This window comes from Plecotus auritus, assembly GCF_963455305.1.
Source record: "Plecotus auritus genome assembly, chromosome: 5".
In the NCBI taxonomy this organism is placed as follows: Eukaryota; Metazoa; Chordata; class Mammalia; order Chiroptera; family Vespertilionidae; genus Plecotus; species Plecotus auritus.
The window spans coordinates 3,273,010-3,293,758 of record NC_137776.1 but is presented as its reverse complement, the minus strand read 5'-3'; the positions used below and the strand labels follow the sequence as shown (position 1 = coordinate 3,293,758).

Below are 20,749 nucleotides of genomic sequence, written 5' to 3'. Positions count from 1 at the left end.
AAGGCCTGTGGAGGCTGCGGGGGACGGGGACCAGGTCTGGGGCTGCAGGGAGGGAGCCAGCCCACCCGGGGACCATGTGCATGTACCTGTACCTCTGCTTTGTGTGTTGAAGATCCATGTCCAGTTTTTGCTTAAGAAAAGATCCCTGTCCTTTGTGGGGTGTGGGGGGGTGCTGTCCAGAGCTGAGCAGAGGGCTGATGAGGTCACCAGGGTGTGGTGGGTGAACAGAGGCTGGCCTCCCACTTGCTCCAGGACTGTGCTCTGTTGCCAGATGTGTGTGTGTGTGGCGGGGGGGGGGGGGCAGTGAGGGGTGGGGAGCGGAGGCTCGGGTCCCAGGACATGGTTCCTGGGCACTGAGGGCCCAGGGGCAGCTAGTCCTGTGCCTCCCTCTGGCTTCAAATGTAGCACGTGCAAACATTGCAGAAACCGCTGCTCGGTCCCTCCTGTCTCACCTGCTGAACAGTGTGTGCAAGGGGAGTGTGCAAGGGGAGTGTGCAAGGGGAGGGTTGGAGAGAGGAGTGGAGAGAGGGAGGATTAAAGTGTGAGTGTGAGTGTGTGTATGTGAGTGTGTGTGTGAGTGTGAGTGTGTGTGTGAGTGTGAGTGTGTATGTGAGTGTGTGTGTGAGTGTGAGAGTGTGTGTGAGTGTGAGTGTGAGTGTGTGTGAGAGTGTGTGAGTGTGAGTGTGTGTGTTTGTGTGTGTGAGTGTGTGAGTGTGTGTGTTTGTGTGTGTGTGTTTGTGTGTGTGTATGTGAGTGTGTGTGTGAGTGTGAGAGTGTGTATGTGAGTGTGTGAGTGTGTTTGTGTGTGTGAGTGTGTGTGTGAGTGTGTGTGTATATATGTGTGTGTGTGTGTGTGTGTGTGTGTGTGTGTGTGTGTGTGTAGATGGGGAGAGGAGGCTCCAGGCTTTCATTCTTACAACAGGAATGCTGTTGAAAGCACATGAACTTGGCTAAATTATGCATCAGATTCCAGGTCTAAATGCCCCCACTGTGGCAACACCGACAGCACCCCCCCCACACAAGCACTTCACCCGTGCGCTGCTGCATGACTGTCGTTTATTTACAGAAATTAACATCTCTATGAACACAGGATGGAAAACACTCCTCCAGAGAGGGAGGCGCATGTTGACCACCATAGGCAAAGCTGTCTTCCAGCGACGGAGATGTGGGACCCAGGGTCACAGCTGGGTTTCTGCGACCGGGAAAAGGCCGTCTATGCCCGCGCATCCGCAGGTGCATCCGCAGGTGCAGGTGCGTCCGCAGGTGCAGGTGCATCCGCAGGTGCAGGTGCGTCCGCAGGTGCAGGTGCGTCCGCAGGCGCCAGGTGCTGGGCGAGGAGGCTCAGGAATGTCTCCAGCTGCTGTTGCGACCTGTACGCGATGAGGCCCCCCCGGTTGGCCCAGTGATCCACGCCACTGGCGCCCTTGTTGCCCACGTGGTACAGCAGCTGCGGCCACTCGCGCCCCGACGCGGGGCCCCGGGCCAGGCAGCCCTGGAAGTCCACCATGCCGCCGCCCATAGCCCGCAGGATGGCGTGGGGCGCGCACGAGTCCCACTTGAAGGTGGTGTCGTAGGAGAAGACGTACACGTCCACGAGGCCCTGGACCACGCACAGGCCCTTGTACCCGGCCCCCGCGGCGTGGAACACACGGCCCCCGCAGACCCGCGCCAGCGCCGCCTGCACCGTCTCCTGCTCGCTGGAGCTGATGACGGCGGAGAACCGGGGGGCGCCCGCGGCCTGGGAGCCAGTGTCCTCGGCCTGGGAGCCAGAGCCGGGGTGGCCAGTCTGCGGCTCGGAGACGGGGGGCAGAAGGGAGTGGATGTTGGTCCCCATGTAGGAGAGGCCCCAGTAGCGCCGTCCTTCCCACCTGCAGTTGGGGGGGAGGGGGGGAGTTCCGGTGAGTGCAGAGCGGAGATCCCACTCGCTTTTTACAACTTTTAAATGTGTTTGTATTGATCTCAGGGAGGAAGAGAGAGAAACATCCATGATGAGAGAGCACCTTGGATCAGCGGCCTCCTTCCCACCCCCACTGGGGATGAGCCCCCCCGCCCTGGCCTGTGCCCTGACCTCCTGGCTCACAGGGGCACGCTCAACCCCGGGGCCACGTTCAACCCCGGGGCCACGCTCAACCACGGGGCCACGCTCAACCACGGGGCCACACTCAATCCCCCGAGCCACGCTCAACCCCGGGGCCACGCTCAACCCCCGGGCCACGCTCAACCCCCCTGGCCACGCTCAATTCCCCGAGCCACACTCAACCACCGGGGCCACACTCAACCACCGAGCCACGCTAAACCCCCGGGTCACGCTCAACCCCGGGGCCACGTTCAACCCCGGGGCCACGCTCAACCACAGGGCCACGCTCAACCAAGGGACCACACTCAACCACGGGACCACGCTCAACCGCCTAGCCACGCTCAACCCCCGGGGCCACGCTCAACCCCGGGGCCACGCTCAACCCCCGGGCCACGCTCAACCACGGGGCCACGCTCAACCACGGGGCCACGCTCAACCCCCGGGGCCACGCTCAACCACGGGACCACGCTCAACCACGGGACCACGCTCAACCACGGGGCCACGCTCAACCCCCCGGGCCACGCTCAACCACCAAGCCACGCCGGCCGGGCTCGCATTTGCCTTTCATTATTCGTGTTGCTTTCAACCTCATGATGTGAAAAAATATATATTTAATGTATCGAATCTCCATGCCCTTCAGCCTAGAAACAGACCCCACGGAGCTCATTCATTTCTGAAAGTCACCTCTCGGCGCTGCCTGTGCGGCTGCGGATGGGGCGGCTCTGTTTCAGCATCAGCACAGCGACCCGGGGCGATGCGAACGTATCTGTGGGGTTCGGGGTTTCTAGGAACACGCAGAGCTTGACTGTCGCGCGGGCAGCTCAGGGTTAGGAGGGAAAGCTGAACAAACAGGTGGTCCGTCTTCCCATCTGCGTGCGTTTACGGTCCCTGTCCATGTTTCTGCCCTCGGGAACCCCTTCCCGCTGTTTTCCCTCTCCTCTGCTTACTCACAAGCTCGCCTCGACTTGGACGCCAAGAAAGATGGACGCGTTATTGTTGGCAGCAAAAACAGTCCCAGCACCTGTCCTTCCTCAATGGGTGACGCCCTGTCTGTGCCGGGTGACGCCCGCCGTGGCAGTGTCTGTGCCACTAACGGCTTTGGGAACATGTCTAGGTCACGGTTACGCCCGCGCCCTGGCCCAGCGCCTTTTCATCCTGTTGTGACCGCGTAAGGAGGACACACATGTTCTCGCGTGGAGGAAGGCAGGGTGGAGGGAAAAGGTCAGAACTCCAGGGGTGCGGTTCGTGACCATTACACAGCTAACAATTCTCAGTTGCACAAGCAACTCGAAGCTCAAGAAAAAACGTGTCGTCCTGCACTAACAGTCTGACCTGCTTCAGGGAGAACGCTGAACCAGCGGCGTGCGGCTCAGCGGCTGGGCGTGGACCTGTGAGCCAGGAGGTCAGGGTTCGATTCCCGTCAGGGCACAGGCCCGGGTTGCAGGCTCCATCCCCAGTGTGGGGCGTGCAGGAGGCAGCCGATCAGTGATTCTCATCATTGATGTTTCTCTCTCTCCCTCCCTCTCCCTCCCTCTCTCTCTCTGAAATCAGTGAAAAGTAGATTTTAAAAGAAAACACAAATCAAAACTGAACCCCAGGAGAAAAGCGGTTTGCTGCCACCTGGACCCTGCCGTGCCCTGGAGTCGACCCCAAAGTGCAGGCCGGTGGGAGGCACCCGCCCCGCCAGGCTCCGCGAAGAAGGAGTCGTGGGAGGGTGGAGAGCGAGGCGGCCCTCCCATGTATAGGGACAGCACCCCGAGGCAGGTTCCAATCCCGGCCAGAACAACTCATCTTTTCACTGGGTAATTTTCACATTTTGGTTTTGAATTTCTTCTAAAATTGTGTAACAGTTCAACTGGCTGTAGCATAACCATAGCACCTATCTCAGTTGAGCGTGGCTCGGTGGTTGAGCGTGGCCCCGGGGGGTTGAGCGTGGCCCCGGGGGGTTGAGCGTGGCCCCGGGGGGTTGAGCGTGGCCCGGGGGTTGAGCGTGGCCCCGTGGTTGAGCGTGGCCCCGTGGTTGAGCGTGGCCCCGTGGTTGAGCGTGCCCCTGTGAGCCAGGAGGTCAGGGCACAGGCCCAGTGGGGGCAGGGGGGGGGCACCGTCCTATCAGTCTGGTTTTGAAAGGGTGTGAGGAATAGGGAACAGGATTGCTCTCTCCCAAATGCAAAACAAGGACTCCGCCAACATGCCATTTCTTTTCAAAGCTTCTACCGGCCCCCAGTCAAACTGGGCCAATACAATTCGGCCAGCCCTGGCTGGTGTGGCTCAGCGGATAGAGCGTCGGCTTGTGGACTCACGGGTCCTGGCTTCGATTCCAGTCAAGGGCACATGCCCGGGTTGCGGGCTCGGTCCCCAGTAGGGGGTGTGCAGGAGGCAGCCAATCAATGATACTCTCTCATCGTTGATGTTTCTATCTCTCTCTCCCTCTCCCTTCCTCTCTGAAATCAATAAAAATATAGTAAAAAAAACTAGGCCAAATAAAAGAACGTGACCTCAAATATGCAGACCTCTAGCAGGACCAGCCCAGTATGTCGCGTCCTGGGAATGCCACACGAGTGGTCACCTTGACAGCAAGCAAAGCTAAGGAGGCGAATTCTACAAACCGTGATGCACCCCCAGCGCCCCTCCTACCTGAGGGTGACTGGGTCCTGCGACACGAAAGGCTGGTTAATGACCCCCATGAGGGGCAGCCCCGTCTGCAGGTCATAGACGCCGATGAGGATCGTGACGCACGGCAGGCCGCGGGGGAAGACTCCGTGCCTGGGCTCCACGTCGGCAGAGCCTTGGATGTACTGATGCGTTGAATCTGAAAGGGAGTGTGCTCGTTGGGGTTCAGGTCACGATTGTGGAGAGAATGAGGATGAACACACCTGTGAACTCTGTCCTACAGCATTTCCTTCTTCTCGTTTAATAACTGCAACACTCGGAATGTTTGTGTCCACCCCCCCTCACACCCCCATTCTAACCCTCAAAAGAGATGGGAACCAGTCGGCATGGCTCACTGGTTGAGCATCAACCTATGAACCAGGAGGTCACGGTTCGATTCCAGGTCAGGACACATGTATGGGTTGTGGGCTCGATTCCCAGGGTGGGGCATGCAGGAGGCAGCCAATCCATGATTCTCTCTTTTTTTTTTTTTTAAATATATTTTTATTGATTTCACAGAGGAAGGAAGAGGGAGTGAGAGAGAATCATGGATCAGCTGCCTCCTGCAAGTCCCCCACTGGGGATCGAGCCCACAACCTGGACATGTGCCCTTGACCGGAATCGAACCTGGGACCTTTCAGTTCGCAGGCCAACGCTCTATCCACTGAGCCAAACCGGCCAGGGCTGATCCATGATTCACTCTCATCATTGATGTTTCTCTCTCTTTCTCTCACTCCCTTCCTCTCTGAAATCAATAAAAATATACTGAAAACAAACCAAAACAGACACACACACACACACACACACACTCAAAAAAAAAAAAAAACAAGCTACAGATTTTGGTTCCATCACAGGCGTGACCCAAACAGTACTAACGGGGGAAGTGTCCACAGGGCCTCCGCGCTGCCTGCTCAGGAGTCCTAGGGCTTTGCTTGGCCTGTGCCGTGCTGACTGCTCGTTCCGTTGAATTGGCAGGAAGTGGTTACACAGGGAGCGAGCGATCTCACCGAACCTGGGCTTGGGTTTCCCTCTGAGAAGCTGAGGACCTGGCGTGTGGTGCCACATGGCAGGTGCCCGCTGGAGCCGTGTGCCCCGTCACTGCCTGTGTGCCCAGGGACGTGTGGCTGCTCTCACTCGTTCTTCCCTCCTGTTTACAGCTGGACCCTGGCGTCCTTCAGAGATGAGTGAACTCAGCTCTGCACGTGTGCCCGTGCGTGTGTGCACACCCCCTCACAGATCCACAAACACGTATACATATCTGTGACAGGTGACAGATGCACGTCTGTTTATAACAACATGTCCTAACACGTACCTGGCTCTTCACTGATCACTTTCAAACCGGAAAGTTTTTTAAACTTCCAGGAGAGTTAAACTAGACTCAATTTGTGTTCTTCTAAGCTCCCTACCTCCCCCCTCCACACACACACACACACACACACACACACACACACCCAGCGATGACTAAGAAGAACGAATGAATAAAAGCAAATCCTCCACTGACCTATGGGATCCACCCAGATTGCCAAAGTGTCCTGCGGAATGGTGACCTGGACCGAATCCAGGGCCGGGTCGGTGAAGGCAACGTCCTCATGAACGACCTTGGCCAGCGCCCCGGCCGCCAGCTGGTTGCCGTTCAGGACTTTGCTCAGCAGCTCTGCCGTCCCCTCCTCTGTCGGGCACAGTCTCAAGACGATCATTTCTCCTGGTGGGAAGAGACACACAGAGTCACAGCATCTCAAGAGCGACGAGGAAAGGACCACAGCGGGGTGGGGGAGCAAGGCTGCGCGCTCGGGTGGGGTGCGGGCACCAGGCCCGTATCCGTGGTCCCGGACCTGGCCCACGGCCAGAATCGCAGGAGGTCCACGGATGGGTTTTGAGTTTAGGCCTTGGACCTGAAATTGTCTGCCCCGCTGTGAAGAAGCACATCGTTCTGGGGCATCTTTAACTCCCGTTAGATTCCCAAAGGACCACTCGACTTTACAAGAGGTTAAGTCAAGCCCTGGCCAGTGTGGCTGTGGGTAGAGCGTCGGCCTGCGGACTGAAGGGTCCCGGGTTTGATTCCGGCCAAGGGCACATGCCCGGGTTTCGGGCTTGATCCCCAGTGGGGGACATGCAGGAGGCAGCCAATCCATGATTCTCTCTCATCATTGATGTTTCTATCTCCCTCTCCTTCTCCCTTCCTCTCTGAAATCAATAAAGATATGTTTTTTTAAAAAAAGGTTAAGTCATACATTACTTAAATGCCACAGATTTACATCTAAGGTATCATATTTCCCTAAGTTAAATGGCCTGAAATTCTTTTTTTTTTTTAAATATATTTTATTGATATTTTACAGAGAGGAAGGGAGGGGGATAGAGAGCTAGAAACATCGATGAGAGAGAAACATCCATCAGCTGCCTCCTGCACACCTCCCACTGGGGATGTGCCCGCAACCAAGGTACATGCCCTTGACCGGAATCGAACCCGGGACCCTTCAGTCTGCAGGCCGACGCTCTATCCACTGAGCCAAACCGGTTTCAGCAAATGGCCTGAAATTCTGAATGAAGCTTGATATTCAAACATATAGTCGTTTCCATGAAAGGCTCCCAAACATCCATTTAAAATGTAAGTTGGAAATTAGGGTAGGCTATGGTCACTAAAGTTACAACAACGAGGATTTGTACACTTACCCAGGGCATTAGTAAACTCATTGGATTCTTCTCCAAAAATTTTTTCCTCCAAGCCTGGAAACTGAATAATGCAAGGTGTGACAACAAACCACAGCAAGAACAATAAAAAAAACCCACACATATGTTCAATTCTGAACAGATTGCCATTTTCTATTCCCAATTAAACAGCACAACTAGGTCTGAAATTTAGAAATGTACAATTCCAGAAACCCACTTCAGCATTAAACGGTGAAGTCAGCGTGGCTCAGCACTTAATTTTCTAAGACGTCCCTGCTCCTCTGCCCTTATAGAAAGGGCACGTCATGGGAGAGGGCTGGCTTCCTTCTGTCCTGGTGAGTCTGCAGAAGTATTTCTAGAAACTTCATCTATCTCCTTAAGGGCCACAGGATTAGAATGCTTTCAGAGGAAATATTTTAACTCTTGCTCTTAAATAGCACCCTCGTCACTTATATAAGTTAGCGTTATTCATCAAGCACCGCAGACTTTACGTGAGACTGGATAGAAGGAGTTAGAAGATAACATGACTTTTTTCCCCCATTTTCAAGCGTGTTTTCTGCACCTGTTGGAGGTCTCGTTCACCTTCAGGAGAGGAAGTGATACAGCCAGACAAGGGAAATATTTGATGAACCAGTAATTTATGCATCAATATAGAATTTTTTAAAAAATAAAGCTAAGGAAGACGCTTCTCTCATCTGTGTAGGACCAGGAAGCTTTCAGATACGTTTTGCCTTTCCAGTAAAGACACGTTTCCCTCCACATACGTGCACTCGGCCATCTGTGGGCGGCCAGGAGCTTGGATAACACCCACAACCGCTTGGCATCCAATTCTGAAGAACAGGGCGCGTTAGCCAGGGCTGGGGCCCCGCTCCCCGCCTGCCTAGAGCCTGTTTCTGCGGCTGCAGGAGGTGAACCAGGAAACAAAGATACGTCTTCTCGCCAAAGGTGAACCTCACTTATCCGTTCCCAAGTCCCGGCATATACCTCCTCAGCGAACCCTGCCTGGACGTGTTATAACGCTGTGGGCAAACATTCACCCATCAGACTTAATGCCGGTACATTTCTCATCCAGTTGCCCAACCATCCCTGGCAACGACTCTCTCGATCAGGATCAGAAAGGAACTTGCCCCATGTAGCGCACGGGGCAGGCCTCGGAGGGCAGGGAGAAGTGTAGTTTGTAGAGGATTCAAAGGGTTGTTTATTCTTCCTTCCTGTGGCCAGGAATTCACTTAAATGATTCTCTCTCTCTTTTTGAAATGTTTTTTATTGATTTTTAGAGAGAGGGGAAGGGAGAGGGAGGGAGAGATAGGAACATCAATGATGAGAGAGTGAACGATTCTTACTGATTCCTATATTTGAGCATTTCATAGAGAACTAGTCCAACACTTTATAGTGCCTTCTTTCACAAAGCTCTGTCCTCCTGACTATGTGATCATTAGATCCTATAGAAGGCCACACAGCAAGGCAGCGCACAGACTCTGGAGCCGGGTGGCCTGTGCTCAAAACTGGCCCGGCCATTCGCTTGCTGTGTTACCTCAGGAAAGTGACTGAACCTCTCTGTGCCCGTCTTTTCTCACCCCCTCCCGGGATTACCAGTTCTTCCTAAAATTGTTACAGGAGTTGAAAAGTTAAGTAAGCCTTTAGAGCAGTGTCTGGCATGCAATAAGCATTTGTAAGTGTCTGTTAGTGTTGTGATTATTAGTATTTATGAAGACAGTCCCCTCCAATCAGTTTAAAATCACTGGAATCACAATCATTGTTAGATATAAACAATATTTTTCTACTAGAATAAAGGGGGACTGTACATCTCCAGAACTCAACAAGCATTAGATACACGATTATGAGTCAGAAAGTGAGACTTAATTTTTTTAAAGTTATCAAATAGTATTTTCTCATTTCTATCGAAATAAATTGTATGTGCCATGCACACACATACACATAGAAGGGAAACATTCTAACAACACGTAGTCAAACAGCTGTGGTTTTCTCTAGTGGGGGGATGGTATTTGCTAATTTTCCCAAGAACGTGTACTACTTATTCAAAAAGAAGCTCAATAAATGAGCAGGTCTAGACCCGTGGTCGGCAAACCGCGGCTCGCGAGCCACGTGCGGCTCTTTGGCCCCTTGAGTGTACCTCAATCAGATTGAGGATGTTTTTAGCAAAGGCCAGCTTAGGAGTACCCTAATTGAGTTAATAACAATGACCTACCTATATAGTTTAGGTTTAAAAAATGGGGCTCTCCAAAGAAATTTCAATCATCGTCCTGTTGATATTTGGCTCTGTTGACTCATGAGTTTGCCGACCACTGCTCTAGACCCGTGGTCGGCAAAATGCGACTCGTGAGCCACGTGCGGCTCTTTGGCCCCTTGAGTGTGGCTCTTCCACAAAATACCACGGCCTGGGCGAGTCTATGTTGAAGAAGTGGCGTTAGAAGAAGTTTAAGTGTAAAAAATTTGTCTCTCCAAAGAAATTTCAATCATTGTCCTGTTGATATTTGGCTCTGTTGACTCATGAGTTTGCCGACCACGGGTCTAGACCAACAGGTTTCTCTCTAGCTCTGAGAATGGTGAGTGATTTTTATTTCCTATTTGTTTTCCTGTATTTTCAAACTGTTCTGCAGTGAACATTCCAGAAATATTATAGTCAGAAAGAACAAGGGGATTCAAACCCACAGTGGTGTGTTTATTTGAACCGAGGTGCTGGTCCCATGGGGCGGGCAGGAGGGAGGCAGGCTGGGTGACGGAACCACAGCCTCAGGCAGGCACCCCGCGGCCCGGCCCGGCCTACCTTGCTCTCCATGTGCCGTTTAATCACTTCCTGCACCAGCACGTCGGCCAGCGTCTTGAAGTCCACGGCGAACTTCTTGTTCTTCTCCCCGCCCTTCTTCTCCTCGATGAGCAGCTGGAAGAGGGCGTCCTGCTGCCGGCAGGCGCGGGCGATGTGGGCCGCCTTCTCGGAGACGCGGAGCAGCTCCTGCAGGACCGCGGACATGGCTGGGCCCCGGGCCCCGGCCGCCCGCCTGCCCGGCAGCGGGTGAGGGGCGCCCACCTGCGGGCAGCTGGAGAGACGGGTGCGAAAGAGAGAGCGGCTCAGGGCACGATGCCGCCCGTCTGGCCGCTGGCAGTCCGCGCGGTGGGCAGTCCGCGCGGTGGGCAGGCTGAGCGCGGGCTGTGGGGTGGGCGCTGCGGGTCTGCAGTAGCTCGTGGGGAACACCGCACAGTGAACAGGGACGCGCCCAGGAGCACACCTTCCCCGGCCACCACTGCACCCCCTACTGCCCCACCCGAGCCCAGTCATGCTTCAGCGGGGACGACTGGGCCTCACCCAACGGTGGCAACTTGTGTTGGTTTGTTTATATCTATTTTATCGGTTTCAGAGAGGAAGGGAGAGGGAGAGAGAAACATCAGTGACGACAGAGAATTGTGGATGGGCTGCCTCCTGCACACGCCCATCGGGGATGGAGCCCGCAACCCGGGCCTGTGCCCCGACACGGAATCGAACCCTGACCTCCTGGTTCCTAGGTCGACGCTCAACCACTGAGCCACACCAGTCAGGCAGAAACTTGTTTTTTAGATATTTAAAAATATATATTGGAGCCAAAACCGGTTTGGCTCAGTGGATAGAGCGTCGGCCTGCGGACTGAAGGGTCCCGGGTTCGATTCCGGTCAAGGGCATGTACCTTGGTTGCGGGCACATCCCCAGTGGGAGGTGTGCAGGAGGCAGCTGATCGATGTTTCTCTCTCATCGATGTTTCTAGCTCTCTATCCCTCTCCCTTCCTCTCTGTAAAATATCAATAAAATATATTTAAAAAAAAATATATATATATATATATATGAAAATATATATATATATATATTGGTAGTCTCGAAAATCCATTAGGCCAAGGGTTGACTGCTCGGTGCCAAAAGGTGTTTGAATGGGAACCTAGAACCTACACTCTACGTGTAAACCCCCAGCAGACAGACAGGTGAGCCGCAGGCCGGTGCTAAAGGAAGGCCAAGTTCTCGCAGGGACCCAGGATGCTCACCTGCGGGATGGAAGCAGGGTTCTCGCATTTACCCGAAGGACGGGGGGGGAGGGGGGAGGAGAGGACTTGTCCTACCAGTTCTGGGGCAACTTCCTCAAACACTGAGCACCCGTGAGCACTGTGTGTCCCCCAAGACGGAGGCCACGCCCGCCCGGGCCAGCAACCAAGGCAGTCTCCCAGCCCCCCGCCCCCCGCGCCCCTCCCTCCCGGCTAAAAAAGTCCCACTGTGTCTATCTGTGCTGCTCTTCCAGCGAGGAGACGTCTAAAGAACACAGCGACGTAAACCACGCGCGTTGTTGGGGCCTGAGAAGTTCTTAATTGCTCTCATCATTGTGCCAATTGTGGGGGGATTTGTCAGGCCGCCTTCAAGTTGAGGGACCTGGCGTTTAGGGAGGTTAAGTAACTGCAGGTTACACAAGGCTGACCAGCAGGCGGGGCTGTGTTCTTCGCCAGCATCACAGACACTCACTGTCTCTGTTAAAAGCCGCCAGGAGCCCTCACCAGTTTGGCTCAGTGGATAGAGCGTCGGCCTGCGGACTCAAGGGTTCCGGGTTCGATTCCGGTCAAGGGCATGTACCTGGGTTGTGGGCACATCCCCAGTGGGGAGGTGTGCAGGAGGCAGCTGATCGATGTTTCTCTCTCATCGATGTTTCTAACTCTCTATCCCTCTCCTTTCCTCTCTGTGAAAAATCAATAAAATATATTTAAAAAAAAAAAGCCACCAGGAGCCCTCGGTGGCAGCGGGGTCCATGGTTAGTTACCACAGCTGGCTTTGCGTTAAACACGTTTGCTAACAACCTTTTTTAAATGCTATTTTCTTACGAGTATGGGTCAACCACCCCGAGAAATACGCCCAGCCTCAACAGTAATGAGAGGAAAGCGGATGGAAGCAGCGGCCGGAGCTGCCTGTGACGCTCACGTCCGTCCTTGCAGAAGGGGCGGGACGCAGCTGGGTCCAGAGGGAAACAGGCCGTTCCCCGGAGAATGCCCTGCCTTTCGGCCCTCAGCTCCAGGCCTGCCTTGAGGCGTGTGAGGAGGTCAGCGAGGAGTGAACCTATTTCAGTGCAAGAAGGATGGCTGTTGACAGCAGCAAGTTGAAAATAACCTTACACATGGGTGACGTGTGCGACAGACGGCTCTGTGGTCCTCAGACGCACGTTCCGAAGGCCGGGCAGTGTGGAACTATGTCACTGCTGTCATGCTAAGAGGAAAACAGCCTAAGACAGAGCTCTGGCCCCGGCCGGGCGGCGCAGCTGGTTGGAGCATCGTCCCATCCACCGGAAGGTGCGGGTTTGATTCCCGGTCCAGGCACACACCCCGGTTTGGGTTCGACCCCTGGTCCAGGTGCAGGGAGCACACACCTAGCAGCTGTTGCTAGTTGACTACTGGAAACCGCTGCTTGACAGCTGACTCCCTGTCCTCTCAAGAAAACCCTGGCCTCACTGCAGACGTACTGACCTCTCTCCGCGCCCCCACCGCCCCTCTTTTTTAAAAATATATTTTATTGACTTTTTATAGAGAAGGAGAGGGAGAGTTAGAAACATTGATGAGCCAGAAACATCGATCAGCTGCCTCCTGCACACCCCCTACTGGGGATGTGCCCGCAACCAAGGTACATGCCCTTGACCGGAATCGAACCTGGGACCCTTCAGTCCGCAGGCCGATGCTCTATCCACTGAGCCAAACCAGTTAGGGCACCCCCCCCCCCTCTCTGGCTGTGGGGCCTCTGGGTGAGGGAGGGCTCAGCTCTGCCAAGAACCCAGTTCCCTTCCATCGCTTCCTCAGGCTGCCCAACACCATGCCACCACCAGGGAGTTACACACCAGGATCTGTGTCTCACGGATCTGGAGGCCGGAGGTCCGGGACCAAGGCGCTGGGGGGCTGGTGTCTCCTGGGCCTCTCCCGGGGGCTTGCGGACGGCCACCTTCTCGCCGTGCCTCGCTGTGGCCTCTCCGCGCTGCGCTCACACCCCCGGTGTGTCTCCTCTGCTTATAAAGACACCAGGCGGGGGTATCAGGGCTCGCGCACGTGGCCCCACTTAACGGATTGCTTCCTAAAGGCCCCGTCTCCACATTCAGTCACGTTCTGAAATTCTGGGCTCACGGCTCCCCCAGACGAAGTCTAGGGGAATACCCTGCTCCGGACCCAGGGGCCTGAGAACCTTCACAAGCCCGGCCGGCACAGCCCCTCCTCCGGCCAAGCAGTGAGCTGGGGCGGGGCGCTCTCCCCACGTGGGTGGTCCGCCTAACTCTGTGGGCGGCCTTCCCCACGAGGAACGACTCGCTCTCACGGCCAAGTCTTCACTGATGCGGCGAACACGGGGCCGCCGCGTGTCAGCCTGGCCTCGTGACAGCCTCTTTCAAACCGGGTCTGAGCGGGAGAGGTTGGAGGCGCTATACCCGCCCCGTCGGAGAGCACGTGTGCACCCACCGCAGCGCCACGCACAAGGGTCTCCAGCTTTTGTGGGACTTTCATATCCAGCTGAGAGAGAGGCCCTCAGCTGAAGGAGGTCAGTTAAAAGGCGGCGGGGGTGGGGGGACCTTTAAGGCTTTTCTGGAAAGCCCAATGTCTCCACAAAGATAAAACTCCTCTAATTTCTGACCATCCTATGCCCTCGCCCGGTCACCAGAGGTTTACGAGTCATCTCCGCATCATGGACACGCACTTCAGGTGTGAGCAACAGCGGAGTGGGGAGACGTGGGCTTTGGAATCCGGTAAACCTGGGCTCGGACCCTGGCCCCGCCGTTAACTAGCGGTGTGGACCTGGTAACGCGCTGGGCCTGCCCCCCCACCTGTGAAGTGGAGAGAATACGCCCCTTGCAGAGACTCTGTAGAGGCCAGCGAGCCAGTTCTGGGGAAGGACCCGCACAGAGCCTGGCCTACAGCCGACAGGGGACAGCGGTGGCTGTTAAACTCGGAGCCCAGCCCTAGCTGGTGTGGCTCAGTGGATAGAGCGTCAGCCTGCGGACTCAAGGGTCCCGGGTTCGATTCCGGTCAAGGGCATGTACCTTGGTTGCGGGCACATCCCCAGTAGGAGGTGTGCAGGAGGCAGCTGATCAATGTTTCTCTCTCATCGATGTTTCTAACTCTCTATCCCTCTCCCTTCCTCTCTGTAAAAAAATCAATAAAATATGTTTTTAAAAAAAATCTAAAAAAAAACAACCCGGAGCCCAGCCCCACGCCCTCCTAAGAAAAGGCGAGGCCAGCCACTGTCCATGGTCACCGCCCTCTCTCTGGAATGGTCACTCGCCCACTGAATCCCAGAGGTTGGGCACTCCTGTGAGTCTGAGCGGCCGGAATGGAGTTCCTTGGTGCGGCCCGATCTGATGGCGCCGTTTCTGGGCGTCGGGCGGAAACTTGGCTCCGGGAGCGGCCACTCCCCGGTGGAGGCGGTGGAGGCGGCAGGCGAGGCCTCCTGGGATCTGGAGGGCCACTGTCCCGTTGGGGGTGTTCTGGGAGGCCACTGTGTGGCGATCTGGGGCCGGGGGTGCCCAGTGCTGGAGGGCGGTGGACCAGGGCCGGCCTGGCCCTCCGCACAGGGACAGGGGCGTGAGGCCTGGGAGCAGGGAAGGGGGTCAGGCGCCCGTGGGCATCCCTCCCGCCGGAGACCCAGGGCTTCTGCAGCCCGCACACGGCCTGGATTCCAGCGGCCCCCCACTGTCCACCTCCTGCACCCAGCCTCCCTCCCGCCTGCGAAGCCCCAGGGCCTGTGGAGGGGCCGCGCCGCCACTGTCGGTGGCCCTGAGGGACAGCAAGGGCGCGTCCAGGCGACACCTGGGCTCCTTACACGAAGGAGCTGTGCCCTCTCTCGGGGGCAGGTCTGCTGGCGGTCTCAGGTGGGCAGGTGCTGAGGGCCGGGCCCAAGGCTGGATTTAGCTCCCCCTGTGGGAGGGGCCGGGGGGGGGGGCAGCCCAGCCCAGCCCAGCCCAGCCCAGGCCAGGCCTCGGCCTCCTTCCCGGGGGCCCCATCTTAGGGCTGCTTCAGGGCGTGGGGTGAGGGACGGAGGCTGGCCCGCAGGAGGAGCGGGGAGCACGCGTGGGCACATGTGAGATCTGTGGGGGCTCAGGCTGCTCAACCTCCACAGTGGCCAGGGGTGGGTGAGGTGCGACTGGCTAGCAGAAGCTTCCAGCATGCCCCAGCCACGCGTGCCCAGCAGAGGGACGCTGTCGCATAAGCATCTCCGGGGATTGGCAAACAGCGCCTTTTAGCTCCTGGGAGACGCAGTCCTTCCCTGTGCCAACCCTGCTCAGCCTCCGGAGATGGGGCGGCCGAGCATTTCTCGGAACCATCAGGTAGCCGTGTGGGACTGCCTGGACTTTTCGGTGTTATTTTACCCTGATCGACGTGAGATGGCTGTCGTCACGCCCGAGGCTCCGATTAAATTCAGCATTTCAGTAGCAGTAGCTGACTCCCCACTGTCTGTCCGTGTACTCTCACGCTCCCTACACGTTCGGTCGACTTGCCTTCCCTCTGCCGTCTACACCTCACGTCCACGCCCCTCTCAGGATCAGCTCGAGGGCAAGAAACTCGAACAAGCACTTCCTAAGTGAGGGTGTTCAAATGACCAGGAAGCATCGGGGGGAGAGTCTACCTCATCAGGAACCAGGGAAACGCAACGTCCAATCGCAACAGGACTTTAGACGGAAACGCCACGCGTGGGTGAGGATCCCCTGCCGGGAATCAGACTGTGTCAGCCACGCTGGGACGCCGTGTGCACGTGGCTGAATATGAGCATAACCTGTGCGCCGGCAGAAACGGACGCACGTGGGCACCAAAAGCGAGTACAGACGTTTATGGGCAGCATCACGGGCAGTACCCCAACCCTAGAAGTGGCCCCAATAACCGTCAATAACCACATGGAATTCACAGTGAAAATGAAAGAATTCCTGCCCTGGGCGACAACATGGACAAACCTCACGGGAACACACTGCCGAGCGAGAGAAGTGTGCTGTGCAGTGTGGTTTATTTCACCTTCAAAACGAGGCACAACTCGAGTCCGAGTCTGAGGCCGCGCTACCCCTCGCCATGCTGGAGGGCGGGGGGGGGGGGGGAGGGGGGAGGGGGGGTCCTGGCTGTGCTCCCTCGGGAAGGGGGTTGAAGAGAGCGACCCTGAGATTCACCCAGAAGTCCCTCTGGAAGGTCTGGAAGGAAGAGGTCGGCCAGCCCTGATGGTGATCAGCCTGCCTGACATCAGGAGCGTGGAGGGACCCTGGGGTTATGGGTTTGGGGGGTTTGTTTGGTTTTCTACCTTTGCACTGAAGTGCACATGTGGTCCTGGCAGCTGGCAGCTGGGGTCACTGTGTTGTTGGAAATCAACACGTTGCCTGTTCAGGTAACTGCCTCGCGTGTGAAGGGATGCACATTATCACCTGCTCTGTATATTTTTTAAAAAATCTTTACGAGGGCCCGGCTGGCGTGGCTCAGTGGTTGAGTGTCAACTTATGAACCGGGAGGTAACGGGTTCAATTCCTGGTCGGGGTCAGGGCACATGGCCGGGTTACGGGCTTGATCCAGGAGGCAGCCGATCAATGATTCTCTCTCATCACTGCTATTTCTCTCTCTCTCTCTCTCCCTCTCCCTTCCTCTCTGAAATCAATAAAAAAAAGTATATTTTTTAAAAAGTGCAAGGGGTTCTGAATAAGAATACATTGAAACAATAAACATCCATTGCCTTTGTCTCCCCCTAGAGTCCCTGTTTAGAAGCTGAGGACAAGGTCGCTGCCCTGCAGTTCGGGGACTACTGTCACCCTTCCACCCGCTGCTGTCACTGTGCAGCGCCATCCCTATCAGTTTCTTGGGTTTCAAAGCCACGCACCGCGGAAAGGGGCCAAAAGCTGTTTCCTTCGGCATGAAGGATGCAGGTCTGTGGGCATGAGGGATGTAGGTCCGTGGGCATGAGGGATGCAGGTACGTGGGCATGAGGGATGCAGGTGCGTGGGCATGAGGGATGTAGGTCCATGGGCATGAGGGATGCAGGTCTGTGGGCATGAGGGATGCAGGAACGTGGGCATGAGGGATGCAGGTCTGTGGGCATGAGGGATACAGGTACATGGACAGATGCAGGTCCGTGGGCATGAGGGATGCAGGTCCGTGGGCATGAGGGATGCAGGTACGTGGGCATGAGGGATGCAGGTACGTGGGCATGAGGAATGCAGGTACGTAGACAGATGCAGGTCCGTGGGCATGAGGGATGCAGGTCCGTGAGCATGAGGGATGCAGGTCCGTGGGCATGAGGGATGCAGGTACGTGGACAGATGCAGGTCCGTGGGCATGAGGGATGCAGGTACGTGGGCATGAGGGATGCAGGTACGTAGACAGATGCAGGTACGTGGACAGATGCAGGTCCGTGGGCATGAGGGATGCAGGTACGTGGACAGATGCAGGTCTGTGGGCATGAGGGATGCAGGTACGTGGACAGATGCAGGTCCGTGGGCATGAGGGATGCAGGTACGTGGGCATGAGGGATGCAGGTCCGTGGGCATGAGGGATGCAGGTACGTGGGCAGATGCAGGTACGTGGTGAGGGATGCAGGTACGTGGGCATGAGGGATGCAGGTACGTGGGCATGAGGGATGCAGGTACGTGGGCAGATGCAGGTACGTGGACAGATGCAGGTCTGTGAGCATGAGGGATGCAGGTCTGTGGGCATAAGGGATGCAGGTACGTGGACAGATGCAGGTCCCCTGCGCATGAGGGATGCAGGTCCGTGGGCATGAGGGATGCAGGTCCGTGGGCATGAGGGATGCAGGTACATGGACAGATGCAGGTCCGTGGGCATAAGGGATGCAGGTATGTGGACAGATGCAGGTCCCCTGCGCATGAGGGATGCAGGTCCGTGGGCCGTCCGCGCAGCCCAGCCCGCTGTTCTGAGATGCCCTTCGCCGTGGACAACTTTAAGACTAGCTTCAAAACTAGCTTCAAACCTGGCCGTCTCGGACCGACCCCCGGGCTGCTGGTTCACGCGTCTTCCCGGCGGATGTGTAACTCATCGGGGCTCCCGAGTCGGGTGATAACAGCGCCCGCGATGCGTCCACACCCACGACCACTATTTCCCGCCCCGCCCCCACGGCTCCGGCCCCCCAGCTCTGCACGTCGCACACACCCGCCTTCCACGTGCAGAGCCGCGCAGCCGGGAGGCAGACTCTCCTACCACGGGCCCGCCGTGCCCACGTTACCGCCTCCGGAGGGTCAGGCGCGGCCGGGCCTGGACACCAGCTTCGCGCAGCGCGAGAGCCGGGCGCCTGGCAGCCGCGCACCGCCCCGCCCTGCCGAGCCGGGCCCGCTCGCCGCCTCTGCCCTGGAGATGCCAGTGACCCGCTAAAAACAGGCGCTGCGCTCCCCTCCCCTCCGCTCCTCCGCCCGGCGCCGCGGGACCGCGAGCTCCTCCGCCCGGCTGGCTGCAGGGACCCGGGTGGCGGCCTCGCTGCGGGGACCAGGTCTCCCCGGCCGGGCGACAGGCTCGCCGCAGGGACCCCGAGGGTCCTGGGGGGTCATCGCGGGCCGGGCCGGGCCGGGCGGGGACCCGGAGCCCCCAGGCCGCGCCACTCACCTGCGTCCGCGGCGACCGGGCGCGCGCCGCCTGCTGGGGCGCAGAGGCGAGGGGCGGGGAGTCGCAGGGCGGCCGAGGGCGCAGGAGGAAACCGCGCTACCTCCGCGCGGATGCGGAGCCCCGGAGGCTGCAGCCTTCCCCCCAGAAACGGAAGGGGCGGGGGAGGAGGAGGAGTGGCGAGGGGTGGCGGCGCGGGGGCGGGGGGCAGCCTCGGGGCGCGGGGTCCGCGGGGGAGGGCGGGAGCGGAGGGCGCGGAGGGAGGGGCCGGGCCGCCGCCTCTCGGGCGCTGCTCGCCAGCCTCCGCCTCCGCTGGGCCGCCTCCCGGTCCCCAGTCCCCGGGCCGCGGCCGGGAACCGCGTGGCGCCGCCCCAGATCCCCGGGGCGCGTGGCACCCACGCCCGCAGGCGTCACAAGCGGGGCGCGGGGTCAGCGGGCAGCGCCGGGGATGGGGGGAGGCTCCAGTCACCGATCCACCGCGTTTGCCCTTGTGGCTGCCCCCTCCCCCTCCCGTTCGCTTAATTTTTAAAAAAAATCTACATTTTTATTGGTTTCAGAGAGGAAGGGAGGGGGAGAGAGAGAGAGAAACATCAACGCTGAGAGAGAGTCGTGGATCGGCTGCCTCCGGCACGCCCCCCGCTGGGGATGGAGCCCGGGGGCACCGGGCCTGTGCCCTTGACCGGGAGTGGACGTGACCTCCTGGTTGAGAGGTCCCCCGCTCAAAGCCTCCGCCCTTCTGGGCGCTTTGGGGGGACTTGGGGCCTGACAGGGGGTGGGGGGCCGCTGGGAAGGGGACCTCAGCCCGGCGGCCGGGTCCCCTGGTTCTAATAGAAATGCTAAGTGCGTGGGTGGCGGCATCTCGGGGTGCCCGCCCCCTGCCAGTGAGCGCGTCCTGTGGGAACCCCCTCTCTAGGGCCCTTCCGTGGGGCACTCAATTCACCTGGAAGACGGCCTTTACTGGGGGACGGGGTTCCGATTGGGCGATGCTGGGTGGGCGGAGCCGTAGACATTTTTATTTATTTTTTATTTTTTAAATATAGTTTATTGATTTTTTACAGAGAGGAAGGGAGAGGGAGAGAGAGTTAGAAACATCGATGAGAGAGAAACATCAATCAGCTGCCTCCTGCACACCTCCTACTGGGGATGTGCCCGCAACCAAGGTGCGTGCCCTTGACCGGAATCGAACCCCGGACCCTTCAGTCTGCAGGCCGACGCTCTATCCACTGAGCCACACCGGTTGGGACATTTTAAAAAGGCAACAGAGTTTGGAGGAGAAGAGCCGGGCCAGGCGGGGGCAGGGGGGAGGCTGCCTGCCACACTGCATGGCCCCCCTAACCCAGGCCACGCACCCGCACACGCAGGGAACGGTCCCGTGCAGGCCCCGCCAGGTGCGTGGGAGAGGCTGCTGCGGGCGCGGCGGGGCCCCACCTGGGCTGGGAGAGGACGCCCTGTCTGCAGCCCCCTCCGGGGCGTGCGATGGGAAAGTTTGTTTTACAGCGTTTCTTACCTGCATTTCTCCAAACCACCCGCGACCGCCTCCCGAGACGTCAGCCCGGGTCCTCGGAGCCCCAAGAAGGAAGCCTGGGCGAGGAGATGGTGCTGGAAACCTGGCCACCTATGAACCCGGAGGTCACGGTTCCATTCCGTCAGGGCACAGGCCCCCTCGCAGGCTCGATCCCCAGTGGGGGGCGTGCAGGAGGCAGCGGATCCGTGATTCTCTCTCATCATGGATGTTTCTCTCTCTCCCTCTTCCTTCCTCTCTGAAATCAATAAAAATATTTT

General features: G+C 57.7%; 1 protein-coding gene across 2 annotated transcripts; it reads right to left on the bottom strand.

Moving 5' to 3' along the window:
- Positions 1 to 1,040: 1,040 nt before the first annotated feature.
- Positions 1,041 to 19,292, bottom strand: INPP1 (inositol polyphosphate-1-phosphatase). Of its 2 annotated transcripts, XM_080669311.1 has the most exons (7): positions 18,971 to 19,131; positions 13,246 to 13,407; positions 10,182 to 10,452; positions 7,397 to 7,457; positions 6,228 to 6,428; positions 4,712 to 4,886; positions 1,041 to 1,868 (listed from the first exon to the last, which is right to left on the bottom strand). In XM_080669311.1, exons 3-7 carry the CDS (start codon positions 10,383 to 10,385, stop codon positions 1,214 to 1,216), a joined length of 1,296 nt encoding a protein of 431 aa, XP_080525437.1. In that variant the 5' UTR covers positions 10,386 to 10,452; positions 13,246 to 13,407; positions 18,971 to 19,131; the 3' UTR covers positions 1,041 to 1,213. The 2 variants fall into 2 exon arrangements, with proteins under 2 accessions (XP_080525437.1, XP_080525438.1); XM_080669312.1 differs by lacking the exon at positions 13,246 to 13,407 and having other exon boundaries at positions 18,971 to 19,292.
- Between the last annotated feature and the right edge of the window lie 1,457 nt (positions 19,293 to 20,749).